Source organism: Asterias rubens, unplaced genomic scaffold, assembly GCF_902459465.1.
Source record: "Asterias rubens unplaced genomic scaffold, eAstRub1.3, whole genome shotgun sequence".
In the NCBI taxonomy this organism is placed as follows: domain Eukaryota; kingdom Metazoa; phylum Echinodermata; class Asteroidea; order Forcipulatida; family Asteriidae; genus Asterias; species Asterias rubens.
This window is the reverse complement of record NW_022985694.1, coordinates 223,654-249,022: the sequence shown is the minus strand read 5'-3', so window position 1 is coordinate 249,022 and position 25,369 is coordinate 223,654. Positions and strand designations below refer to the sequence as shown.

Here is a 25,369-nt window from a genome sequence, read left to right as displayed (position 1 = left end):
TTTAAACATATTGTAGCGATTCCCGTCTGGTGGTCACCAGCACAGAACGAGCGGTAGTCCTGCTGGCACTTGGGGTGAGGTCGTTGGGCAACCATATATCGCCGCATGTAATAAAAATGTGGGGGAGGGGGTCTAGAAACTGTAAAAACTACTGACTTCCAAGGAGTGAGGGCAGAGACAAGTAACTGATTGACTAAAGATCCGTTTTATTTATTACCTCTATAACAGCACAGTAATTCCTGATTCCCACTTCGTATTCCTCCTTTCCTTAAGGCCAGAAATGGTCCCTTAAGGCAACCGACAACACTTAAGATCCCCGAAATCCCTCAAGTAACTGGAAATCCCTTAAGCAAATGGAAAATCCCTTAAGGTAACTGGAACTAACTTAAGTAACTGAACCGCACTTACGGTAACACCAAAGCTGCCTTTAGGGCCTGATAAAATCCCGGACTCCGAGCAAACGATACAATGCACAATAGAATCTGCCCTTAAGGGCCTGATAAAATCCCGGACTCCAGAGCAACCAATACAATGCACAATAGAATGTGACCTCCTTACGGGAGTGGGTTACCGCACGTCTCTACGTCCAACTTGCCATAAATAACACAGAAAACAATCCAATGAAACCTACCCCTCGGTTCCACAACTGTCGGCACCACGCACCGCAACTCCCACAGCTCCGAACGCTCGCCCTGCTACTCCTCCCGACACATAAACACACTAATCACGTCTGTACCACTCGCTGTCCAGCCTGCCACTGCCCGCTACGCACTCTCCACACACGAGGCAGCAGCGTGCTCCCCATAATGCCCCGCGGCAGCCAGCGCCCCGCCAAACCGCCTATTCGCGCGCTAAGGGCGCCTGCTCTCGCGCTAAGCCTGGAGCGCCACCGCGCGGTACCATTTCGTTACACAGCCCCCCACTTAAGTTAGGACCACCCGGTCCGTAAAACTGATACCCTAAGACGAAATGTACCTCAAGGTGCTTACAAATTTATACAGAGAAATAATTACTTTAAACACCACAATGCACCTGCCGGACACCTTTAAGTAAAACAGGGGCCCCTTGAGGGAGCTTAAACAACAAGTTATCACAATGTCTCCCTAAAGGAGGTTTACACACTTTAAGGCAAGAGTCTGCTAAGGCTCCTTAAGGGAACTTTAAGTAAAACACATTTCAAAAATCACAATGTCTCCTTAAGGGAGTTTATACAAATAAAATCCAATCACATCACAATCACGTTATACAATCCAAATTCGTAACCTGATCCTTAAGGGAATTACACAAGATTAACAAGGCAAGATCTGTTATCCAAATATACTCTCTTAAACAACTTTTATCTTGAACGAAAACAAGGTTATAAACAAGTAACGCTTTAGTAAAAACGAGCCTAAAGTGGACTACAACTACTTGAGGATAAACCCTGCCGTGAACTGCACGTCGTATGTCCACTCGACGACCTCTTCGGAGATCTTGAGGCCATTCTGAAACTGGCTTCTTGTGTTGACTTCTCTCACCTTACGGACGTTTCCAGCCATCATCACCTCTAGGTCAGCAGTATCAAGTGGCACTGCTCTTTGCCACCCCGGGTTGCCTCGGTTGATCCGGCACACTCTCGCCTGTGGTGGTTCTTCTACCGGTGCGGCTTCTCCCAGCCCGTGTCGAACACCCTGAGCTGGTGGAACGACGTGTTGTTGCAGGTCTCCTTCGTCGTATCGTAGGGTGCTTCTCTTTAGTGCTCGCCCCAGATTAATGGACAAAGGAGCGTCGTCGTTGTCCTCAACTCCTTCCTCGTCGGTACCCTCTTCCTCAGCCTCCTTCATCATCGAAATCATACCCGAGGTTTCCCTCCATGGACTACCCAGCGCCTAGGACTTGCCTCTTCCAGCAGGGAAGCTGAGGCTGGCGACACGGACAATTCCGCTGCTTGCTGTATTACCAGGTTTCTCCCTGGAGTTAAGGGGAGCTGCGTCTCCTCAGCCGATTCCTCTTCCTTCTGGGGCTCCCTGGTTTTCTCTGTGCACTCTCTCCTCTTCCTGGACTCCACTCGTTGTTGGCTGAAATTGTTGACGTCAAATCCCATCCCCTGATGTCCGGAGGGGGCATCCACCGGCCTCGCTTCCTTCCTCCGGGGCTCCTTACTTGGTCTGGCACTGGTCACCTCCGTTCCCTTCCTCTTGCGTCCCGAGGGGGCAGGGGAATCACCCGGAACATCCACAACGTCTCCTGGGTTGAAAACACGAATGGGGAGCATTTCCTCTTCAGGTTTTACCAACAGCCTTGCTACTATCAGTCCTCTACTTGCCAACTCTGTAGTTTCCGCTGGCTCAATTACTCCAAACCCTGTAAATTTCCTAGAGACTCTTCCCGAGACAAGGGCCTCATGCCCCGGAGGCACCTCCACAGTTTCCTCTACAATCACACGCGCACAAACGTTTGCACCCTGACTGTTCTGGCACCTTATTCGTTCTCCATTCAGGGTCAACACCATGTCCTTGAAGTCCAGTCGTCCATTTGTAGGCAGGAGAAAGTCCATTCCTAATATCCCCTCCAAATCCAATTTCGCAAATATCACATGTACCGGGAGGGTTGTCTTGCCAACCTGGATCTCCATCAATGCTCCGCCAATAGTCTCTATGGAGCTACCATCCGCCCCGTACAACTTCGCTCCCCTCATATTCAGTGAAGGTCTCCCCTCCGGAGCCATTTGATAGTAGACTGCTGCTGACAGCACCGTGTTTGACGCACCTGTGTCGATTAACATCTGTGTTTTTACTCCTCGTACCTGAGCGGTCACACATAGCCCTGCCATATTCGAACTCTTCCCGAAGAGCGTTCTCCCTTGGTTATACATTCCTAGCACTGGCCCTCCTTGGAAGTTTCTTTGTGTTCTTCCTCCATTTCCAGCCTTCCATTGGGCCCCACGGCTGGCTGGGTAGCGTTTCCCCGACTGCCAGTTCCTTTCCCTTCTCGGCTCATAACATTCCCTCGCGAAGTGACCCTTTTGGCCACAGTTGTAGCAGGCATAGTCTGCATTCGACCTTCCCCGTGGAACTGCCGACTGGTAATCCCCCTTAGAACGTGACAGGTCCTCCAACATGGCATGTATTCCACCCAAAGCCTTAGACATGCGATCCTGAGTGGCCCTTAACTTCCCTGTAGACCCTGCAGAGAGACCTCGTCCTCTCCTCCTGCAACAACACTGTCAAAATTTCTCCCCTTGCCATTGGTCCTATGTTCCTCTGTCCGAAGGAAACTTTCTGTCTGCAGAGCGGCCCTAATGGCGTCATCTAAAGAGGTTGGGTTCACCCGGAATATCCCTTCCCTAATCTCCCGGTCCTTGACCGCATCCATGAAATGGCCCTTAGCCAAACGTTCCCGGCTATCGTCGGAGAATTCCGGGTAGGCCAATGCAGATAGCTCCCTTATGCTCGTCCCTAGCTCCTGCAGTGTTTCCACCTCACCCTGCCGGCGGTGCCTCAACTCCATCATATGGAAATCTGCTTGTTGGCCCGGGCCAAATCTTTGGTCCAGACGGAGCATCAAGTCCTTAAGCGACGACTTCTTCCCCTCCGGCTGGCATCCCAGCACCTTTAACGCTTGCCCTTGGAGGCTGGCAGCGAGAAACACGACCGCCTGCTCGTCACTCCAGGCATTCGCCACGCAGCAAGCTCGGAAATGAGCCTTGTAGTCATTCCAAGGAACCCTCCCATTGAAACGATCCGGGCAAATGTTCGGTTTTCGAGGTCTATCCACATTGGGGCTGGTAGTAGTCACATCCTCCTTACGTCCTACCTCCTGCTCTCTTGTGAATTCTGTGTCTGCAACTGTGTTTGCAGGTGTGAATCCTGCTCCTGGGGTGTCCCTAAGTGTACCGGAAACCACAGGACTTGGAGTGCTGAAAAACATGTCCGGCGTAGGGGCTCCAAGGACCCTGCCCGACTTATGTCTCTCTTCCATCTCTGCGTACTGCATACGCATCCTGCGCAACTCCTCCTCCATTACCCGCCTGGCCTCCACAGCATCCTCGACTATATTTTTGGCTGTATGAACCTCCATCCGAAGCACCTCCAATTCCTCCTTCATTGCCCTTGAATCCATCCGGTCCATCATTGGGTCCGTTGTACAGCTCTAGAATAACCCTGTCTCCCACAAAAATTACAGCAAATCCCACTTCTGACACCAATGTAGCGATTCCCGTCTGGTGTTCACCAGCACAGAACGAGCGGTAGTCCTGCTGGCACATGGGGTGGGGTCGTTGGGCAACCATATATCGCCGCATGTAATAAAAATGTGGGGGAGGGGGTCTAGAAACTGTAAAAACTACTGACTTCCAAGGAGTGAGGGCAGGGACAAGTAACTGATTGACTAAAGATCCGTTTTATTTATTACCTCTATAACAGCACAGTAATTCCTGATTCCCACTTCGTATTCCTCCTTTCCTTAAGGCCAGAAATGGTCCCTTAAGGCAACCGACAACACTTAAGATCCCCGAAATGCCTCAAGTAACTGGAAATCCCTTAAGCAAATGGAAAATCCCTTAAGGTAACTGGAACTAACTTAAGTAACTGAACCGCACTTACGGTAACACCAAAGCTGCCTTTAGGGCCTGATAAAATCCCGGACTCCGAGCAAACGATACAATGCACAATAGAATCTGCCTTAAGGGCCTGATAAAATCCCGGACTCCAGAGCAACCAATACAATGCACAATAGAATGTGACCTCCTTACGGGAGTGGGTTACCGCACGTCTCTACGTCCAACTTGCCATAAATAACACAGAAAACAATCCAATGAAACCTACCCCTCGGTTCCACAACTGTCGGCACCACGCACCGCAACTCCCACAGCTCCGAACGCTCGCCCTGCTACTCCTCCCGACACATAAACACACTAATCACGTCTGTACCACTCGCTGTCCAGCCTGCCACTGCCCGCTACGCACTCTCCACACACGAGGCAGCAGCGTGCTCCCCATAATGCCCCGCGGCAGCCAGCGCCCCGCCAAACCGCCTATTCGCGCGCTAAGGGCGCCTGCTCTCGCGCTAAGCCTGGAGCGCCACCGCGCGGTACCATTTCGTTACAATATTTATGATGGAAAGTTGGTTGTAAGGGGTTTTCTGATACGTACAATTTGATGGTCATGGTTTTAAAGGTCTATGACGTCATCATAGTCCTGAATCGTGATTGGTCGGCAAGAGTTTAATAACTACTATAATATGCGTTTTGTTCATTTGTTTTCTTCAATTAAACGTAAGCATATCAAAGAAACAGTTTGTGAACAAATTTTTGCGATGCAAAGTGGTTTCATAAAGGTTTCTAAAAGCGGTACTCATAAATGGTGGTCTTTCTTTGATGCTGAACAGAGAAATATGACCGTTGACACACGCACGAGTCGTTACAGGTGGTTGAGTCAAAACAGGCGTTTATCATAGGGGTTTACAACTTCAAAACTGAATAATTTCCAAAGTCCCAAAAAGTCGCAACCAAATTTGGTTTTAGACTGTTTCTGAAGGTTCGGGCTACTGAAAAGGGGCAATCGGCGGCATTTTATATTTCCTATGTCTCTGATTGAAATGAATGAATTGAGAGACACTTTATGGGATTTATTAGACCTTTTCAAACAGTAAACAGAAATTAAACTAATTATTAATATAATTTTCATGAAATATAGACAATAAACAACCATCGACACGGTTTTCATGGCATTATCTTTTATGAGCCGTTCAGGGCAGCAAGTTAAAATACCCATTAAGTTCAACGGTTTTGCCGCACTTTTTTACCATTTTGTGTCTAAATAAAGTTATAACCCGAATTTTGAAGAGGTTTTTCATTAATTCTTCCTTTAACATACCCCTGGACTGTTAAGAACAATAACAAAATGGAAGTACTGATTTTTGAAACAATCACCAGTTGCCTATTTTGGCGCAGTTTGACCTTGACCTGGCCCACTGTGCAGTGGTGCAAATAGGATACTGTTGATCACAACGTTGATTCGACGTTGGACACAACAAAACTTCCTGAAGTTGAATGATGATAAGACAGAGTTCCTTCTATGTGGGTCACGTCAACAGTTAACAAAGGTTTCAGTGCCATACATTTCCATCGGTGATGCTCGGATAGCTCCCTCGCTGCAAGCTCAGAACTTAGGGGTTATTTTTGATTCATCGATGACACCTCAACCACACATCAACAACATCGTTCGTCTGTCATCATACCACATCAGGAATATTGGTAAGATTCGTAAGTACTTGGACAAAAGTGCCACTAAAAAGGTAATTTCTCTCCCTGACAATGGCAATGCTCTTCTCTACAGTCTTCCCAACAACCAGGTTTCCCGTATTCAACGCCTCCAAAATACTGCTGCCCGCATTGTGACACTGTCTAAGACATCATGTTTCATCACCCCCATTCTGAAACAACTACACTGGCTCCCTATCGCTTAACGAATCATCTTCAAGCTGATGCTCATTGTCCACAAAGCACTTAATGGCAAGGCTCCCCACTATATTTATGAACTTCTTCAAGTTTACACTCCATCAAGAAATCTTCGATCAAGTTTTATGCTTCTTCTCATTGAACCCAAGTCTCCACACTCATGGGGAGACAGGTCTTTTTCTTCAGCTGCGCCACGCTTCTGGAACTCTCTACCACTTAATCTTAGATCTTGTCTTTGTACCACAACATTCAAATCTCTTCTCAAAACTTATCTTATGTCACAGGTTTTCAAGGACTAATTTTGTTGTGTCTGTTTTTCTTTGTTTTGTTTGTTTTTGTTTTACTGCGCCTTGAATACCCAGCAGGGTGGATACGTTCGCATTACAAGTCTTATTATTATTATTATTATTATTATTATTATTATTATTACCGTTACCGTTACCTTTACCCTTACCCTTACCCTTACCCTTACACTTACCCTTACCCTTACCCTTACCCCGGTGAGGGTCCATGGGGCAAAACCCCCTGGAGCTCTGAGCTTTCTGGCGTTTTGGGGGTGAAAAATCAGGACTCTTTATGCACAAATTTAGAAGAAAAACATACTTTTTAAGCACTTCTGATTCATATTTATGTATTGTCTATAATTACGAACTGCAAAAATCAGTCAATAGTTCAGCAGAGGTTTTTGTTTTACATAGTATTGCTGCGGACGTGGTTGAAAAGACAACATTCTAGGCGGTGCTACCTACTTTTCATCACTGGGCGGCAAATTCCATGAATAAGGAGGCGGCAAACCTAGCACCTACAGATAAACATTTGTTTTGCGAAAGTGGTGTCGCATAATAATAATTTGTATCCCAATAATGTTCAAAAATGAAATAATAACTTTAACCAGGGCATAAATGTGATGTGTAATTTGTAATAAGCCCCCCGAGCCCCCCCCCCCCCCTGGGTGCGCCGTTGTACTGAACTGAGGCCAATTTCATAGAGCTGCTTAAGCAACAAAATTGCTTAAGCACGAAAATAGCTTGCTTATTTACACATTTGATACTGGCCAAAATTTCATGCCATATACATTGCTTGTGACTGGTTTTAGCTGCTGTTTACTTAGCATAACAATTGAGTGGATTCTTGGCCGGTAAGCTGATTTTACTAAGCAAGGGTTTTTTGGCTTAAGCAACATTTTGTGCTTAAGCAGCTCTATGAAATTGGGCCCTGGTCTTAATGATCGTATTCAACGGTATGTCAACTCAGTTGATACTCACAGGATGTCCTATATATCAAAAACGCCCCGACCCTACTCCTAAGGAATCCTCTTTGCTGCTCTCAGCAAGTACAGTGGTTGCTCTCAGCAAGTGGTGGGTTTTTCACTGCTCCTTCAGTAGAGCTGGACCGCTGGACAGAGTACTACAGTTCGATGTATGCTAGAGATGTTGAAGTGGACACTGCTGTCATAACTTCCCTGCCAACAATTCCAACTTTTCGTGATCTTGACAGTGACATCACACTAAATGAAGAGAAGGGTGCCGTCATTAGGCTGAAAAGACAAGTCTCCCGGCACAGATGGCACATCGAGCAGAAGTGCCCAGAACGGGAAGTGAGACTCTTGCTGCTGAGCTCCAAAATGTCATTTCAAATTGTTGGAATTATGCTATGCAATACACAAGACTTGAAGGGTTCTTATATAATAACATTAATAAGAACAAAGGAAATCAGCTGCTTAATTACAGGGGGATCTCTATTCCTAGCTGAGCTGGCAATGTGTTATATCGTGTGCTATTACCTTGGCTGCAGGTCATTGCCAACAAGAGCATCATTTTAGTACAAGGTATTGTAGCGATTCCCGTGTGGTGGTCACCAGCACAGAACGAGCGGTAGTCCTGCTGGCACTTGGGGTGAGGTCGTTAGGCAACCATATATCGCCGCATGTAATACAAATGTGGGGGAGGGGGTCTAGAAACTGTAAGAAACTACTGACTTCCAAGGAGGGAGGGCAGAGACAAGTTACTGATTGACTATTGATCCGTTTTATTAATTATCTCTACAAAAGCACATTAATTCCTGATTCCCACTTCGTAATCCTCCTTTCCTTCCCAGCTAACACACGACCTTACTGCAACGTTGCCTGCAGGTTGCGGTTTCGTCATGTTACCTAGTAACGTTCACACAATGTTGCAACAACGTTAAATGGTGACGTTGTATCGCAACATTGCTAGAAAGTTCTGCCGCAATGTTGCTGGAAGGTTGCGCTTTCGTCATGTTACATGCTGACGTATATACAACGTTGCAACAACGTTTTAGTTGTACATTGCTTTGGAACATTGCTTCCACGTTTTGTCGCAACGTTGCATGAAGGTTGCAGTTTCGTCATGTTACATTATAACTTATACCAAACGTTGCAACAACGTTACAATTGTCTGTTCCCTAAACATCTCCCGCACGTTTCTTCGAAACGTTGCCTGAAGGTTGTGGTTTCGTCATGTTACTAGAATCGTTCATACATTGTTGTGAAAACGTTAAATGGTGACGTTGTGTCGAAACATTGCCAGAAGGTTTGGCCGCAATGTTGCTAGAAGGTTGCGCTTTCGTCATGTTACATGCTGACGTATATACAACGTTGCAACAGCGTTTTATTCGGACATTGCTTTGGAACGTTGCTTCCACGTTTTGTCGCAACATTGCATGAAGGTTGCAGTTTCGTCATGTTACATTCTCACCTATACCAAACGTTGCAACAATGTTACAATATTGTCTGTTCCCTAAACATCGCCCGCACGTTTCTTAGAAACGTTGCCTGAAGGTTGTGGTTTCATCATGTTACTAGAAACGTTCATACATTGTTGTGACAACGTTAAATGGTGACGTTGTGTCAAAACATTGCCAGAAGGTTTGGCCGCAATGTTGCTAGAAGGTTGCGCTTTTGTCATGTTACATGCTGACGTATATACAACGTTGCAACAGCGTTTTATTCGGACATTGCTTGGAGCATTGCTTCCATGTTTAACGTTGCATGAAGGTTGCAGTTTCGTCATGTTACATTATCACTTATACCAAACGTTGCAGCAATGTCACAATTGTCTGTTCTCTAAACATCGCCTGGACGTTTCTTAGAAACGTTGCCTGAAGGTTGTGGTTTCGTCATGTTACTAGAAACGTTCATACAATATTGTGACAACGTTAAATGGTGACGTTGTGTCGAAACATTGCCAGAAGGTTTGGCCGCAATGTTGCTAGAAGGTTGCGCTTTCGTCATGTTACATGCTGACGTATATACAACGTTGCAACATCGTTTTATTCGGACATTGCTTTGGAACGTTGCTTCCACGTTTTGTCGCGTTTTGTCTGTTCCCTAAACATCGCCGCACGTTTCTCATAAAAACATTGCCTGAAGGTTGCGCTTACGTAAATACAACATTGCAACAATGTATCAATATTGGACATTGTTTACGAACGTTGCTTCCACGATTTGTCGCAACATTGCAACGTTGCAACAATGCTACAATTTTCTGTTCCAATAACATCACCCAGACGTTGTTTTAGAAACGTTGCGTGAAGGTTGCATTGTCGTCACGTTACTGAGTAACCTATATAAAATGTTGCAACAACGTTTAATGGTGACGTTGTATCGCAACATTGCGAGAAGGTTTTGCCTCAAGGTTGCCTAAAGGTTGCACTTTCATCATGTTACATACTGACGTATATACAACGTTGCAACAACGTATCAGTTGGACGTTGTTTTGGAACGTTGCTGCCACGGTTTTGTCGCAACATTGCCTGAAGTTGCAGTTTCAATTTCATGTTAGATTGTAACTTATACACGTTGCAACAATGATACAATATTTTGTTCCCTGTTTATAACATCGTCCAGACGTTTTTCTAATAGAAACGTTGCCTGAGGTTGATGTTTCGTCAAGCCAAAAGTTATACATACTTACTGAGTTTTGAGAGCACAGTGACAAGATGCTAAAATTCAACATTTTGGCGGGTATTTTTGTTCTTGTTTTTTGGATTGAAAAATGCTTTTAACCCTAAGTTTAGGTAGCTGATGGGACATCTCAAACTAAATTTTGTGCAAATCCCATGTTGCATTAACATTTTACAAGCAAAAAGCTATACATACTCACTGGGTTTTGAGAGCACAGTGACAAGATGCTAAAATTCAACAAATTTACTGCAGTAAAAACTGCATTCAAACCCAAGTCAAACTATAGTGAATCTGCAGTATTTAAGAAGTAATACTGTAGTATTTCTACTCTTAGTTTACTGTAAATTCACTTTAATTTTACTGCAATAAAAACTACAGTAATACTGCAGTATCCTGGTAGTAAAACAATGGTAATTTTTTTGATAATACTACAAACTTACTGCAGTAAAAACTGCATCCAAACCCAAGTCAAACTATAGTGAATCTGCAGTATTTAAGAAGTAATACTGTAGTATTTCTACTCTTAGTTTACTGTAAATTCACTTTAACTTTACTGCAATAAAAACTGCAGTAATACTGCAGTATCCTTGTAGTAAAACAATGGTAGTTTGTTTGATAATACTTTAAATTTACTGCAGTAAAAACTGCATCAAACCCCAAGTCAAACTATAGTGAATCTGCAGTGTTTTAGAAGTAATACTAAAGCATTTCTACTCTTATTTTACTGTAGATTCACTTTAACTTTACTGCAATAGAAATTGCAGTAATACCGCAGTATCCTTGTAGTAAACAATAGTAGTTTGTTTGATAATACTTTAAATTTACTGCAGTAAAAACTGCATCAAAACCCTAGTCAAACTATAGTGAATCTGCAGTATTATAGAAGTAACACTGTAGTATTTCTAACCATGGTTTACTGTAGATTCACGTTAACTTTATTGCAATGATAACAGCAGCAATTCTGCAGTATCCTTGTAGTAAAACAATTGTTTTTTGTGCATGAAACTATAAGCTATGGTAATACGAAAGTATCATTGTCGCACTTAGAATGTTTTCAGAAGATGGATGCTGTCAGTACATATTATAGTCATGTAGAAAAGTTTATTTAAAAATTGGCGTCCCCACTTTTCTATAGAATTTTTAAGGTTATTGTCTATAGAAATCAGTTTCCTTCGTCGCCTGTAGAATTCTAGTTTTCTATGGATCTAAATTCTAGTATAAAAACTTTTATTTTCAAAAGAGTCCCATTTCAGGTTGTCTAATATTCTATAGAACTTAGACTTAGTTTCTTTTATAAATATATCCATAAACAAACAACAAAACTGTTCAAAAGTAGAATCCCAACTTCTCCATTTTATAGAATTCTAAAAAAATAATAAGCTTTCTATTATGGGTCTGTTTCAGGTTGTCTATATTCTATGGAACTTAGTTTCTATTGTGAACATTTAAAAAAATTAAAACTTTTCAAAAGTAGAATCCCACATTTAATACTTCCCATCCACCCTGAGCTAGTTCCCAATTCTTTGGTAGCTTCGAAAAATAATGACTGGACATTTTTCCATCAATAGAGGGCGCTATATGATAGTTGTGTGTAAAACGGTCGGCACCCAGACTTCGCGCATGTAAACTGAACAGCTATGTTATGCACAACATGTGGAGCTCCGTCTATCTATCACTCAGAGCCAGTTTCAAACCGTTTCTAACGGCCGGCGGACCAACGTATTGTAATTTCTGTGATGATGATGTTCATTGTTGTATGTTTTGGCGTATGATTATTGTACATTTTGGAGGTATTTCCAGTGAATAAAGGCTGACCGTGTGGGGCTGATTAGATGTGAATTTTACAGTGAAAATTAAGAGCAAGAGAGAGTCGACGTCCGTCAGGTACCGTCGCCGTGATGATGTGGGTGATCATTTTTGTTTGGTAAGTAACGTACGTACGTGTTTGAAACTTAAAGATTTTCTTTTAGAATGTTCTTCTTCAATCCACTTCCTTGTAAATTGTAAATAAATAGCTTATTTTTTACTGAAACTTCCGCTGGGGAACTTGGCAAGGAAGTCAGGAGAACTGTTTTTTTCTAGCCTAATGGTTGTATAGATATAATTTTTTTGTAAATAGTCTACTTTACTTGCTTTGGTTTGGTTGGACTTGGAATGGAAATCTATGATGAGGGAAAGGTTAACCTCCATGGTTAAAGATTCATACATACTTGATACTCTGTCTGGGTCTACCCAGTACATTATAATTCAGAAAGCACTGCAGTGAGGTTAACTAACTTTTATTTAATTTTGTTTAAAAAAAAACTCTATGGTATGTTTCAATTTTGTTTGTGTTTATAAATTTTATCCTTGGTTATTTTTGTTGGCCCTGCTTTACTTGTTTTCTTGGGTAGAAAAAGAAAACGACAATGGGTTTGACTTGCCTTGGGTCCGACATTTAAACCCAAATTATATGTAACAAAAAATTCAACATTAATTGTCATGTTCATATTAATCATGACAGTATGAAGTACTTAGAGGAGAGGAGAGTAATAATGGGTATTCAAAACCTTTTTGCCTCATCTTGACTTTACGGACTGGAGAGCTGTGCAAACTTAAACCATTGAAATTTTCTACAAATGTTTCATTATTTTTGACACATATTTTCCAATTTTTTTCTTTTACAGATCTTGTGCTTCTCTGATAAAGACAACTCAATCAACATCACCATCAACAGAAGGCTGGCAATGATGCATGGCGTGGTGTTAGGGCTACGTCTTGCTCAAGATAATTATTTCAAAAAGAGATTAATCCTGTCCTGTGGTATTGCAAAAAAAGGTGCTGCATGTATTTATTTACACTGCTTTCTCTCTCATTATATTTTGTACTAATTATAATCGTACAACCGTCAACTGCACAAATTTGTAAAGACTGCATTGAAACTGCAATAAAACTATAGTAATTATGTGGTAGCAACGGGTTATTTTGAGGTAAAATAATGCTGAAACTACAGTAACAGTGTAGTTTTACTGCAGTAAAGACTGCATTGAACATTTCGAACATTTTGGGAGGTTGCAGGAACATTAATTTTGCACATATTGGTACGATGCTGGAACGTTTATTTATAACATTGAGACGTTGTAGCAACGTAAGTTAACAACATAATTGGGAGGTTGTCAGAAGGTTAATTTTGGATGTGGTATGGACGTTGGCTTACAACGTTAGAGACAACGTTGTCACAACATCAAGAAGAGTCCACACAAATTCGTTACCACAACGTTACACATCAACGTTGCAACAACAGAAAATGTACAGATGCAACAACGTTCTCGCAACGTTTTTTTAAGACGTTGCTGGAATGTTAACTTACAACATTGAGACGTTGTAGGAACGTTAGTTAACAACATATTGTGACGTTGTCAGAAAGTTAATTTTGGATGTGGTATGGACGTTGGCTCACAACGTTAGAGACAACGTTGTCACAACATCAAGGAGAGTCCACACAAATTCGTTGCCACAACATTACACATCAACGTTGCCACAACAAAAAAGTAACGTTGTAACAACGTTCTCGCAACGTTTTTTGGTTAGCTGGGTTAAGGCCAAAAATGGTCCCTTAAGGCAACTGACAACACTTAAGATCCCGAAATCCCTCAAGTAACTGGAAATCCCTTAAGCAACTGGAAAATCCCTTAAGCAAATGGAAAATCCCTTAAGGTAACTGGAACTAACTTAAAGTAACTAAACCACACTTACGGTAAAACCAAGCTGCCTTTAGGGCCTGATAAAATCCCGGACTCCGAGCAAACAATACAATGCACAATAGAATATGCCTTAAGGGCCTGATAAAATCCCGGACTCCGAGCAAACAATACAATGCACAATAGAATATGCCTTAAGGGCCTGATAAAATCCCGGACTCCAGAACAAACAATACAATGCACAATAGAATGTGACCTCCTTACGGGAGTAGATTACCGCACGTCTCTACGTCCAACTTGCCATAAATAACACAGCAAACAATCCAATGAAACCTACCCCTCGGTTACACAACTGTCGGCACCACGCACCGCAACTCCCAAAGCTCCGAACGCTAGCCCTGCTACTACTCCCGACAAATAAACACACTAATCACGTCGCCTCCTTAATCCTCCCCGCCAATTGTTAAACACCACTATTGAAAACACGTCTGTACCATTCGCTGTCCAGTCTGCAACTGCCCGCTACGCACTCTCCACACACGAGGCACCAGCGTGCTCCCCATAATGCCCCGCGGCAGCCAGCGCCCCGCCAAACCGCCTATTCGCGCGCTAAGGGCGCCTGCTCTCGCTCTAAGCCTGGAGCGCCACCGCGCGGTACCATTTCGTTACAGTATCGTAGTTTTCGATACGTAGGGATTTGTAGTGCTGTGGCATTTTTGTGTACGTTGAGATACTACCCGTCATTGAGGTCAGACTTGCCGCCCAGGCGGACATTCATTAATGAAACAAGATGTCTGTGTCCAACGTCAATTTGAATTTCAATACACTGTATTTAGTTGATCAGCACTCGGCAGTTAACAACCATTCTTGCGAATTTGAAAGCTGGTGCTGTGAGTCACAACACAATCAAGGCAAGTTTGAGCTGTACCTATTGCTACTCTCACACTAGGGAGAATATGCTAGCGAATGTGCATACGAACGGAAATATTTAACAATCGCTCAAACTTTGAAACATTCGCCACAAATTCACTACGTTCGCAAGTCATTCTCCACCTCATTACGAAGATCGGTAACTCTATTCTGCTCTCACACGGTGAATATGCTAGCGAATTTGCTAACGCAAGGAAATATTTTACACTCGCTCAAACTTCGCAACAATCGGCGTGTCTTTGTAAGCGTTGGTAACGTTCACAAATTATTCCCCACCTTCTTACGAAGATCGGTCAATTTACAAACCGGTTTGTAAATTTCAGCGAATGTTGCGAAGACGGTCATTCGCCGCCGATTTTCGTTAGATTAGTACGCTGGTAAAGCGTGCGTAAGTGATGGGAACATTCGTAAAGGCATTGGCAGTCGTTGGTAAGCACTCGTAATATAATCGTAATATATTGGTAAGGAGAGGGCTTACCGAGGACGATCGAGGACGAGATAAACATATTCACTATTCAACCGCCATTTTGGACGAATTCAACGCAAAATTCAAATACACATCTTCGCAAGAACATTCGCCACTCTTTGAGAGGGGCGATACAAAGCGCTACCTTAATTTCAGCGAAGACGGTAATTCGCCATCGATTTTCGTAAGCATTGGTATAAGGCACTGGTACTGCGTAATATATTGGTAAGGAGGGGTTTAGGGTTGACCGGGAACATATTCACTATCAAATCGCAACTTTATGGCTAATTCAAGCGCGAATTTTAAATATCATATTCTTAAGAATATTCGCCCACGTGTGAGAGTAGCATAAATGAGCGTCGCCAACCTTGCGATATGGGTGGACAGCGCTCCAGTACCAATTAAAGAGGGCACAATTTTACGTCTACTTACCTTAAGCACACAATATCTGCGCTTAAGGAAGCAGGAAATTCTGCGCTTACGTCAATCATAACGTTTGCACAGAAACTAAACCCTTCCACAGTAAGCAGAGAGCGGTGATCGTTAGCCAATGCAGCAATAAGCAGAGCCTTGACTTTCAGGCCAGGTGACAGTCCCCCCGCTCAGACCCGATTTCGACAGTGGACACCTTGTGCAAAATTGCTTGGCTATGCTTACCGTTTACCGAAGATGCTCCTCATATGTAGCAAGTTCCTCCTCGCCTACGTGAGGCATATTCCACATGTTAGCAGGAATGTTTTTTGGTTGATGTTGGGCTCTTACAAAGAGTGATGATTGAACGAGCAGAGTTCGACGGTAAGTAGAGATGGGAAATTTGGCCCTACAGAAAAGGTAAAATGATGGACGGCCAACTTGTTTAGTCATTGTCTTTTGTGATGAGTGGTTTAGCAAGAACACTGCTTTGAAGCGAGTTCAGTTATCAAGTATTTACATTGCAAGTTATTAACTCCAACTCAAAAAACATTACAATGAAATTACTCAGAGATTGTTCATTTTATTTAGTAATCCTTGATTTGACTGAGAGTAAGATGATAGTTCATCATTTTGGACCACCTCCTGATGGTTATACTCCTGATCAACACTGGGTCACACAAGTCATGAAACAGGTACCAAAACGGAATCGATGCCAGTCCACTAAAAAAGGTAAGCAGAAACTACTTTGAAGTTCATTGTTTAAATGGTGAACTTCTGAACTCCAAAGTACAACCCTTTGGTTTTTATTTGAATACAGTAAGAATATCGAAGTCTTTTATAGCGCACGTCCCCACCAACCAGGTACTCAATGCGCTGAGTACAAACTTTAAGGAAGATAAGTTATTGAAGTGATGAATTATGGGACCCAATTGTACACATAATAAGGGTTTACAAGGTGCTACGGCGCACTTAGCAATCATAGCCTTGGAACACTGGGGCAAACCCCTTCTCTTTTCGGCAAGTGCACTGGGTTATTTTACATGCGTTACACAACACATGGGACCAACGGCTTCACGTCTCACAGAAGGACCAAGCAATACTGTTAAGTGTCTAGCTTAACCCGAACCCACACTCTGTTGATTAGAAACACCAGAGTGTGAAATTCGGTGCATTTAACCGCTCGGCCGCGACACTTCCACGTATAGAGCACGGTATACTTAACAAAGAACATATCATTCCACAGGCAACCAACATGGATGGGTTTCAAACCCTTGACTTTGCCACATTAGATGTTAATGTTTTCAGAACTGGACCGTCGATCTCCATCAATGACTAGAGTCAGTTCGGATCATTCTAGCACAGGGTACCGAAATACATGTTACTCCACATAACAAATGATTTCAATTTCAATATCATTTTCTCTTGCCTAATCCAACAGATACATTTACCAGTTGTCAGGCTTTGCTGGATGCTGGGTACAAAGACAATGGTATCTACACTATCCATCCCTACCAGAATGATGAAGGAATTAAAGTGTTTTGTGATATGACGAAGCATACAGGCTGGATTGTAAGTACATGAATTAAAAGGGTAGCGACGAGTTCTTAAATGGCCGTTTAAAACCGGCTGGGTCATGGTCGTGTGATCGCACGGCCACAACCCTGCAAGGTTTTAAACGGCGGTTTAAGAACGGGTGGCCACCTTTTTATTCCCATTCATAAATGCCTTCTTGGTTAACAGGCGTAACAAAGTAAAACATTGTGTAAATCTTAGCGGTTGTCCAATGTACTTAATCTCTGTACGTGTGTTGCCTTTTCATAACCATTCGTGCGCGTAGTAGTCTTGGTGCAAGATGTTTCCCTTTTTCCTTTTTCACACGCAGCGCGGCCAACTCACTAGTCTTGGTGCAAGACGTTTCTCGTTCCCTTTTCACGCACACCGCGGCCAATTCACCGACAGCGCGCGCACCGACTCACCTGACTTATAGTCCACTCACCGCCCCGGAGAAACGTCTTGGTCCGTGTGCTAGATTGAGTTATGTGACCTTCGTATACATATTCAACGTGTGGGTCAACAAAATACTACGCACGCGCACAACTGGAAACAGACAAGCGGGCCAGCCTGGTAACTTGCATGCACCCGACGTGTCGAGTCAAAAAGCCTCGCTGCATCATGCTACGGCGGGAACCCGGGGAAATACACACCAGGTGCATTTTATTGTGCATGCAAAGGCGATCACTGATCTTATTATTAATTAGAGATCAGCCGTTGCGATCGATTGTTAGAGGGAAGAAATTGTCAGTCAATGAAAAAATACTATTACAATTTTGCTGACCCCATCGGCAAGACTCGAGGAGTCGAGTGTTTTATTTGCAGATGAGAGAACTTGTAACTTGTATGGGTGTATTTGCACATTATTTCGAAAATAAAGAAAGATATCCTGCATGGCCGGCACAGTTTTGGGCGAAGAGATCACAATCGTTCGCCAAAATTGTCCTCTATTAAATGTCATGTCTACTTGTGGCCAAGTGCGTGGGCAAAGGATATGTACATGTACCTTTTTGTACACATGCACACAGTAAACAACCGAATGCCAACGTGGTGTTGTGGATGGGCTTCTTATCTTCGCGAAGACGTGTCAAATTACTCATAGCCATAGATATTTAATAGTGGTCGACCACTGGTTGATTTTGACCAAGCTGTGTGAGTATGATACGGAAGTTTTGGATGTAGTGTTTAGTTTTTTCTGCATAAAAAGTACTTTCAGGCACTGTGACCCTATAATTACTTTTACCTACAAAGTCACCCTTTGGACTAAGACTAAAAATGCCAGAAAATCCCACGTTCGTGTACATCGATCTATTTTTGTTAGCTCTGTTGCTAAAAAACATCATCGTTCATAACATTTTAAGATTCCATTCCCTCAATTAATTGCACTTACACAAATTCTCAAAATCAATCTTCCCCAAAAACGTATTTTAGGGCAAACTAAAATTCGCACATCGTTCAGCAGCAATCATGTTTACAAAAATTAAAAGACGAACGTAAATGTACAAGCCCGACACACCATCAATGAGAATGTAATAAAATTGAGTCATTACTCCACGGAAATTATTGAGAAGTTTGCAATGAATACACAAATTATTGCAAATATTTTCCAAAGTTTTCAAAACTTCATTGTTTTCCTTAAAATTTAAGCGTGATTTGCATAGATGAATATTTATAACAACAGTGACGTAATTCTACATGTACCAATTTAGTTTTAGAGGGGGTAATATTCATACCGGTTACTCATGTTTAAAAATAAACTGAGATAAATCTGAAGGCAAGGTCAAAATATTATCATATAAATAATTTCTTTGAAGGTGTTCCAGCGGCGCGTTAATGGATCAGTCAATTTTGACCGCAGTTGGGCAGAATACAAGAAAGGGTTTGGGTCATTGGATGGTGAGTGCTGGCTTGGCAATGAGATTCTACATAATTTGACTGATGCTGGAGGGAACTGGACAATCCGTCTGGACCTAACCAATGAAGAAAATAAAACGGGTCATTTGCTGAAGACACAGTTCCGCGTCGGACCTGACGATTACACCCTGTTTCTGGAGCACTCCAAGATACCACCAACTGGTATGTCTACTTTTAGTTTGTTCTCACCATTACCAGGGTTCCACTGATTATATTGATAATCTATCAAGGTTGTTTTAAAGGCTCCATGTATTGTAATTTTTTTTAAGAACAAATTGTAAATATTTGTTTGTAAATCGCAAACGATGTTTTGACGGGCCTTTTCTCAATTACTATGTTGCTTTAAACATTTCAAACCGCCCTTCAATCTAACATTTAATTCAATTAAATTCAATTAAATTCAATTAAATTAAATCCGTTAGTTGACTCCTGGCAAAAATCTAAACGAAGCTATTATTAATTCAACAGTAACATAACATAATTAAAGGCTATATTGTTTTTTTATCTTTCCAGTTGGTAGATTTTGTGGACACAAACTAGGAATGGAAGACGGGAGTATTCCCGATGATAAGATCACAGCATCTAGTCTATTGGATAACCTGTTTCTGCCAAGTAATGCACGACTGAATCTGAAGCGTTGTTGGTTACCAGCTACTGGACAGTTTGTTGATTCATGGCTTCAATTAGACATGGGTTCAGAGACTGTGCATATTGAGGGCGTCATCACACAGGGCGATTCATACGGTGATTACTGCTGGGTGACACAGTACCAGGTACAATACAGCAAAGGTGGCATTGCATGGCTGTACGTGAATGAGGCCTCTACTCCACAGGTAAGAGTACTCGGCAAAGACACCTTCCATCCAAACATGTAATCCTTAAAAACATCGACACTCCAATCAAGCTGTACAACTATAATTCATGACCAAAAGCCTAATTATCATTTTTATTTTTTTAGTTTTTTTCTACCCCTGTTTTTTTACAGACATTCGTTGGCAACACTGATACTGTAGGCAGATCACTCTGCACGTAAACATTTCAGCCGACCATGCATATTCTCACACGTACAACGGTCGGCACGGTCGAATGTGAAAAGATTGGTACAGATCAAAGTCGTTTAAGGGAGAATTAGATAATTCAATAAAGAAAACAATTACATTACTAAAAAATATAGACTTCCCCTGTGTTTGTCTGCTCATTTGATCCAAATTGGTCAAGAAATATAGATTTTACAGTAGTTTTGGGTTACTTAGTTTGTCGGTCCGGCGCGCAGCGACGGCGCGTGGGAGGGAAAAAAAATACCACCTCGCAGCTTAATCCCCCCTATTCTCTTCTATAATGGACGATTCCGGAGTGAGTCGGTGACGTAGGGACCCTGTGAAGCTATTTTTAGGATGGGGAAACTCTACTCCAGATGCGTACGTTCTCGAAATTTCCAAAATGGCGGCCAGTAGAAGCGGGAAACGGCGAGCAGGTAAGCCACCCGTTTTTTCCCTATATGACTCAAATATGAATACTTCTATATTAGAATATGAAAATAGACATTCTAAAGTTTGTTATGATGTGCAGATTGTTGAATTTCGTTATCCGTTGCTCTCAGTAATAGCGCTCTAAAATAGGACATGTTTGTTTTGTCAATTCAGAGCCTCCGGCAGCAGTTGAGTTCAATGACCAAGCATTCGCGTGCGAAGTTGAACATATCTCTGGCTGGACATCAGACGAAATTGACCTGTTGCTTACGGAATACAGCGTTCCAGGTTAGAAATAAATACTTTCCTCAATTTTCAAGATAATATATTTTAATAATATCGTTATAAAATTACCCTCTGTGTAGATTTGTTGTGTAAAATCAGAGAGTAAAGTTCGGAAAGTTAAGAGAAATGAGTAATTCAGGGCGGGTGTACGGTGAATTTAACGTCTAAAAAAAATGTCACGTGACACATTTATCAAGCGGTTGACCAATCGGATGTCGCTAATGTCTTGATCAAGGCTGTTCCATTTATTGCTGGTACTCCGTATGGTCGTGGGAATAGTTTGTCGGCTTGTTTACATTTTGCAAAGTTTTGATTCAGATTGATCATGGAGTCTAGTTTATTGCTCTATGGATTGATAAAGCTCTGTGATGGAAAGTGGCTACACATTCCTAACAAAATTAATTTAACCCTTTTAAATGTGCCTCTTTCATTCACTATTTTTAACTGTCACGGAAAGAGAAAATATGCCCCAAACAAAAAATGTCATTTATTTTTATTATTTTTTTTTCATGTTTTTTTTTTCTTTTCACCAGATCATTGGAATGGAATTCTGACCACAGCGTTGTTGGAGACAATCAGATATCGTATTGAGCACTCGACCACCAAAAGCTACAAACGTGATTTCCCACCAATATTTTCTGCCCTCAACCTCAACTTGCCTACCAGTACCAACTTAAATGGACTACTCCAAAAAGTACAACGACATGTAGCCAAATCAAAACGAACCCACACCACAGTAGACATCCTCCAAGAAGTGCCTGAATTTGCAAAACACTACAAGCACACCATTGGACCACACTGTGAAAAGAGCAGATTAACACCAGACTCGCTACTTCATTCAACAGACTTCAGTGCACAAAACCTCAACAATGCAATGATCATTGAACTAAATTGGTTCCGGGAGACTTCAAACACAACCTGGCAAACTGTTCGGGACACATGGTGGCCAAATCTGTTTTCAGCAGATTTCATTCCTCCACCAATTGGCACTATCCAGACTAACTGGCACAACTTGGCTCTAAAGCGACAGAAACTACGACATGACCCACTTAAGGATTTTCTGGAAACATCTTACAGAGTTCCAACCCCAAGACCTCCAGCACAAAGTATTGACAGCCAAGATAACGATGAAGATGAAGATGACGACTCAGATCTGGAATGTTATGCAGACTTGATTTCAGAAAACACTCTTGACCATACGGGTAACTGTATGGAATATTTGACAGACCTTTGGCAGGAGGTTGAAGACAATCAGAAAACTCAAAAAGTGTTAAGCAGAGTATCAAAAGCATTGGAAGATGCGAAAGCAATAAATCATTCTCTGAAAATAGAGCTTGGCAGTTTGCAAAATAAGAATGTGGTACGACGCTTACAAAGAAGAAAGCAAGATTTGGAAGAAGTGAAAAAGACCAATCAAAGACTTAACAAGAAAATAGAAAAGCTAGAGGAAACAGTGAAAATGTTGCAAAAGTCAAAGAAGAATAAAGGTGATTCCAGAAGATATTTCAAGACTAATCGTGATGAAAGTGACAAAGCAAAGCAAACCTTAAATAAACAGGTGAAAGAATTGGAGGCTGAAAATGAGGACTTAAAGTGTCAACTTGATGATATAGTAAATGATCGTGAGATCCGGAGCTATGAAAATGGCAAATACATCAATGACATCAGGCTAACATGTTTTGAACTTATTGCCCGAGGAGTTAGTAGCAGAAATGTGTCCGACATAATAAGGATAGTTCTAAAAGATGTAGCCAAGATGAAAGTCGGAAGATTACCAAAGCCAACTCTAATACGCTATCTATGCATAGAACAAGCTATGCTCAGCAAAGAAGCAGCACGAGCTAAAATTGAATCCTCAGAACATTCCGTAACACTTCAAGTTGATGGCACTACCAAGAAGAGGAAGGGATATACAACTTTTTTAGCTTCCACAGATGCGGGGACTGTTGGCATTAGCCTTCATGACATCCACACTGAAAGCGCAGAGAGCTTACTTGAAGAAACGAAGGACACACTGGACGAGTTGATCATGCTGAACATAAAGGACGACCCAAAGCAAACCCTTAAACTTTTAGCCAAAATAAAGAACACAATGACTGACCGATGCATCGTAAATAAGGCTTACATCACAAAACTAGAAAAATGGAGAGCTGCTGCACTACCACAGGTGACTGACAATTGGGAAGAGATTGATGATGATGTCAAACATCAACTTAGCACCATCAATGATCTTTTCTGCGGAAAGCACTTAGTTCTTAATCTTCAAGAGTATGCTGCCTCTGCACTGTACGAGTGGGAACGTATCGAGGCAGATGATGGAAAACTGGGGAGGGAAAACAAAATGCTGTGGAGTAGGGGAAAGGAGAGTACAACATTACTTACTGTCCGTTCATTCTGTAATTTATTAGGACCAGAATGTGATGAACAATCCGGCATGGTTGAAGATTTCAAATCTGTATTGAAAACACATCATCAATGCAAATCACATCTTCAATCATACCGAGGGAATCGTTTCAACATCCCATTCCAGAATTCTGCTGCGGTGTTCCACCATAGAGAACATTTCAACACGCTGTGCTCATCTCTCGACTCCAAGCGCGAGGAAAACATGTTTGTTAAATGTCTCAAACTAGACCTGCAGGATGAAATAATACTGGCAGGGATGAGAGCAATGGGGATTATATCCCAGCATATAACGACTCCACTAATGCAGATGGTTGAAAGTAATCTCCATGTACTCGACACAGACAAATTCTATACCAGGCTGCACCAGAAAGTCCAAGAGTGGATGATAGACCCCTCCCCACTCGTCAATGACAGTACTATCCTGTTTCCAGAATTCCCACCAGTAAAGAATGAAATCCACACGTCCCTATATGAACGAACAACAGGTAACATTGAAAACCTGACCAAGCAAGCACTCTCTGTGATAATGCACAATCTTCATGTGTGCATCAGTCGTCAGGTCGCTGATCATCTTCCAGGGGGAAGGTTTTACAGAAGAAACATTTACCTGCCCTAAGGACAATCTTGCTCCTGAGCGTATGTTTGCAGGTCTCGATTATCTTAGGCGTAAGATGCCTAATGCCAATACAGTGGCCTTTGAAGGCATTCTCCTCTGGAGCTTGAATAAGACGAGAGAATACCTAGATGATATGGATGAGGACACAAGAAATAAATTCCTAGGTGATGCGTGCAAGCATTGAAGCTCATTTTTGAAATTATATCAGCGCAAGAGTGCTGCAATAAAAAAAACTGTTGCTGATAAATTGAAAATGAATCAAGAAAAAAAGCAAGCCAGACGGCGCTTCCTTACGAAACAAGCAGTTGAAAACACTCGAAATGCTTTGAAGGTCTGCGGCATCCTGTGCAACTCCCCAAAAGATGTAGACCATTTGAAAGACAAACATAAGGGAAACGATCTTGAACAAGCCTTGACAACCCAAATAAAGCATTGGAAGAGTGCCAGCAAAGGAGGAGTTCAAAAAGACCTCTTCTATCTCACCAACAAAGGAAAGAAACTAAGTGTAGATCAGATGGAAAGTAACTTGAGAAATATTATTAAACAGATAATAACACAAGATATCCCAGATGAAGACGCAGGCACCTCACAGAGTTCTTCATCACATGAACACATAGACAAAGAGCAGCAGAAAAGTGAACTGAAAAAGAAACTTCTATCCAAGTTGTCTCCCACCAAAAAGAGACGTAAAGGTCCATTTCCAGGGGATCGGATAATCCAAAAAAGAATACGCCATATGTTCCTACAGTCTAAAGGGGGAGATTTAGTCGAGTATAAGGCCATTGTCCTAAGGAAAGCAACAGAAGAAGACATTGATGAATTGGTCGAACCGGGTGATAGAAAATATGTTGGGGTGCACACATTTTATACCATTATGTACGACCCTCCATATCAGGAAATGCTATGTTATCCACTGGAAAAGGAATGGGATGAGGGCACACTAGATTTAATGTAAATCATCTTATAACACAACAGCTCCCTGTAAGGCACATGTAGTTCACACACAACAGTATAAAAGGTGATCATGATGCATTTAAAGTAACATAGTGTACACTTTACTCCATGTTTACAATTTTTTCTTTATTTTTCTTCTTTAAAAATTTCACAATAATTAGTCAGTTGTGAACATTATCTACACTCAGAAAAGAAATTATGTATCTACATACTTTCTTGATATGGAGGTTGTACATAATGGTATAAAATGTACATGAACTTTAGGTAATATGATCTCACTATAAATCTAATCTCATGAAAAGGAAAGATATATTTTTGTT

At 42.0% G+C, this 25,369-nt stretch overlaps 1 protein-coding gene across 1 annotated transcript; it reads left to right on the top strand.

Annotated features, from left to right (window-relative positions):
- The first annotated feature begins 20,888 nt into the window (after window positions 1-20,888).
- LOC117305613 lies at window positions 20,889-24,257 on the top strand. The gene is made up of 3 exons (XM_033790494.1): window positions 20,889-21,076; window positions 21,607-22,159; window positions 22,967-24,257. Exons 2-3 carry the CDS (start codon window positions 21,948-21,950, stop codon window positions 24,093-24,095), a joined length of 1,341 nt encoding a protein of 446 aa, XP_033646385.1. The 5' UTR covers window positions 20,889-21,076; window positions 21,607-21,947; the 3' UTR covers window positions 24,096-24,257.
- The last annotated feature ends 1,112 nt before the right edge of the window (window positions 24,258-25,369 follow it).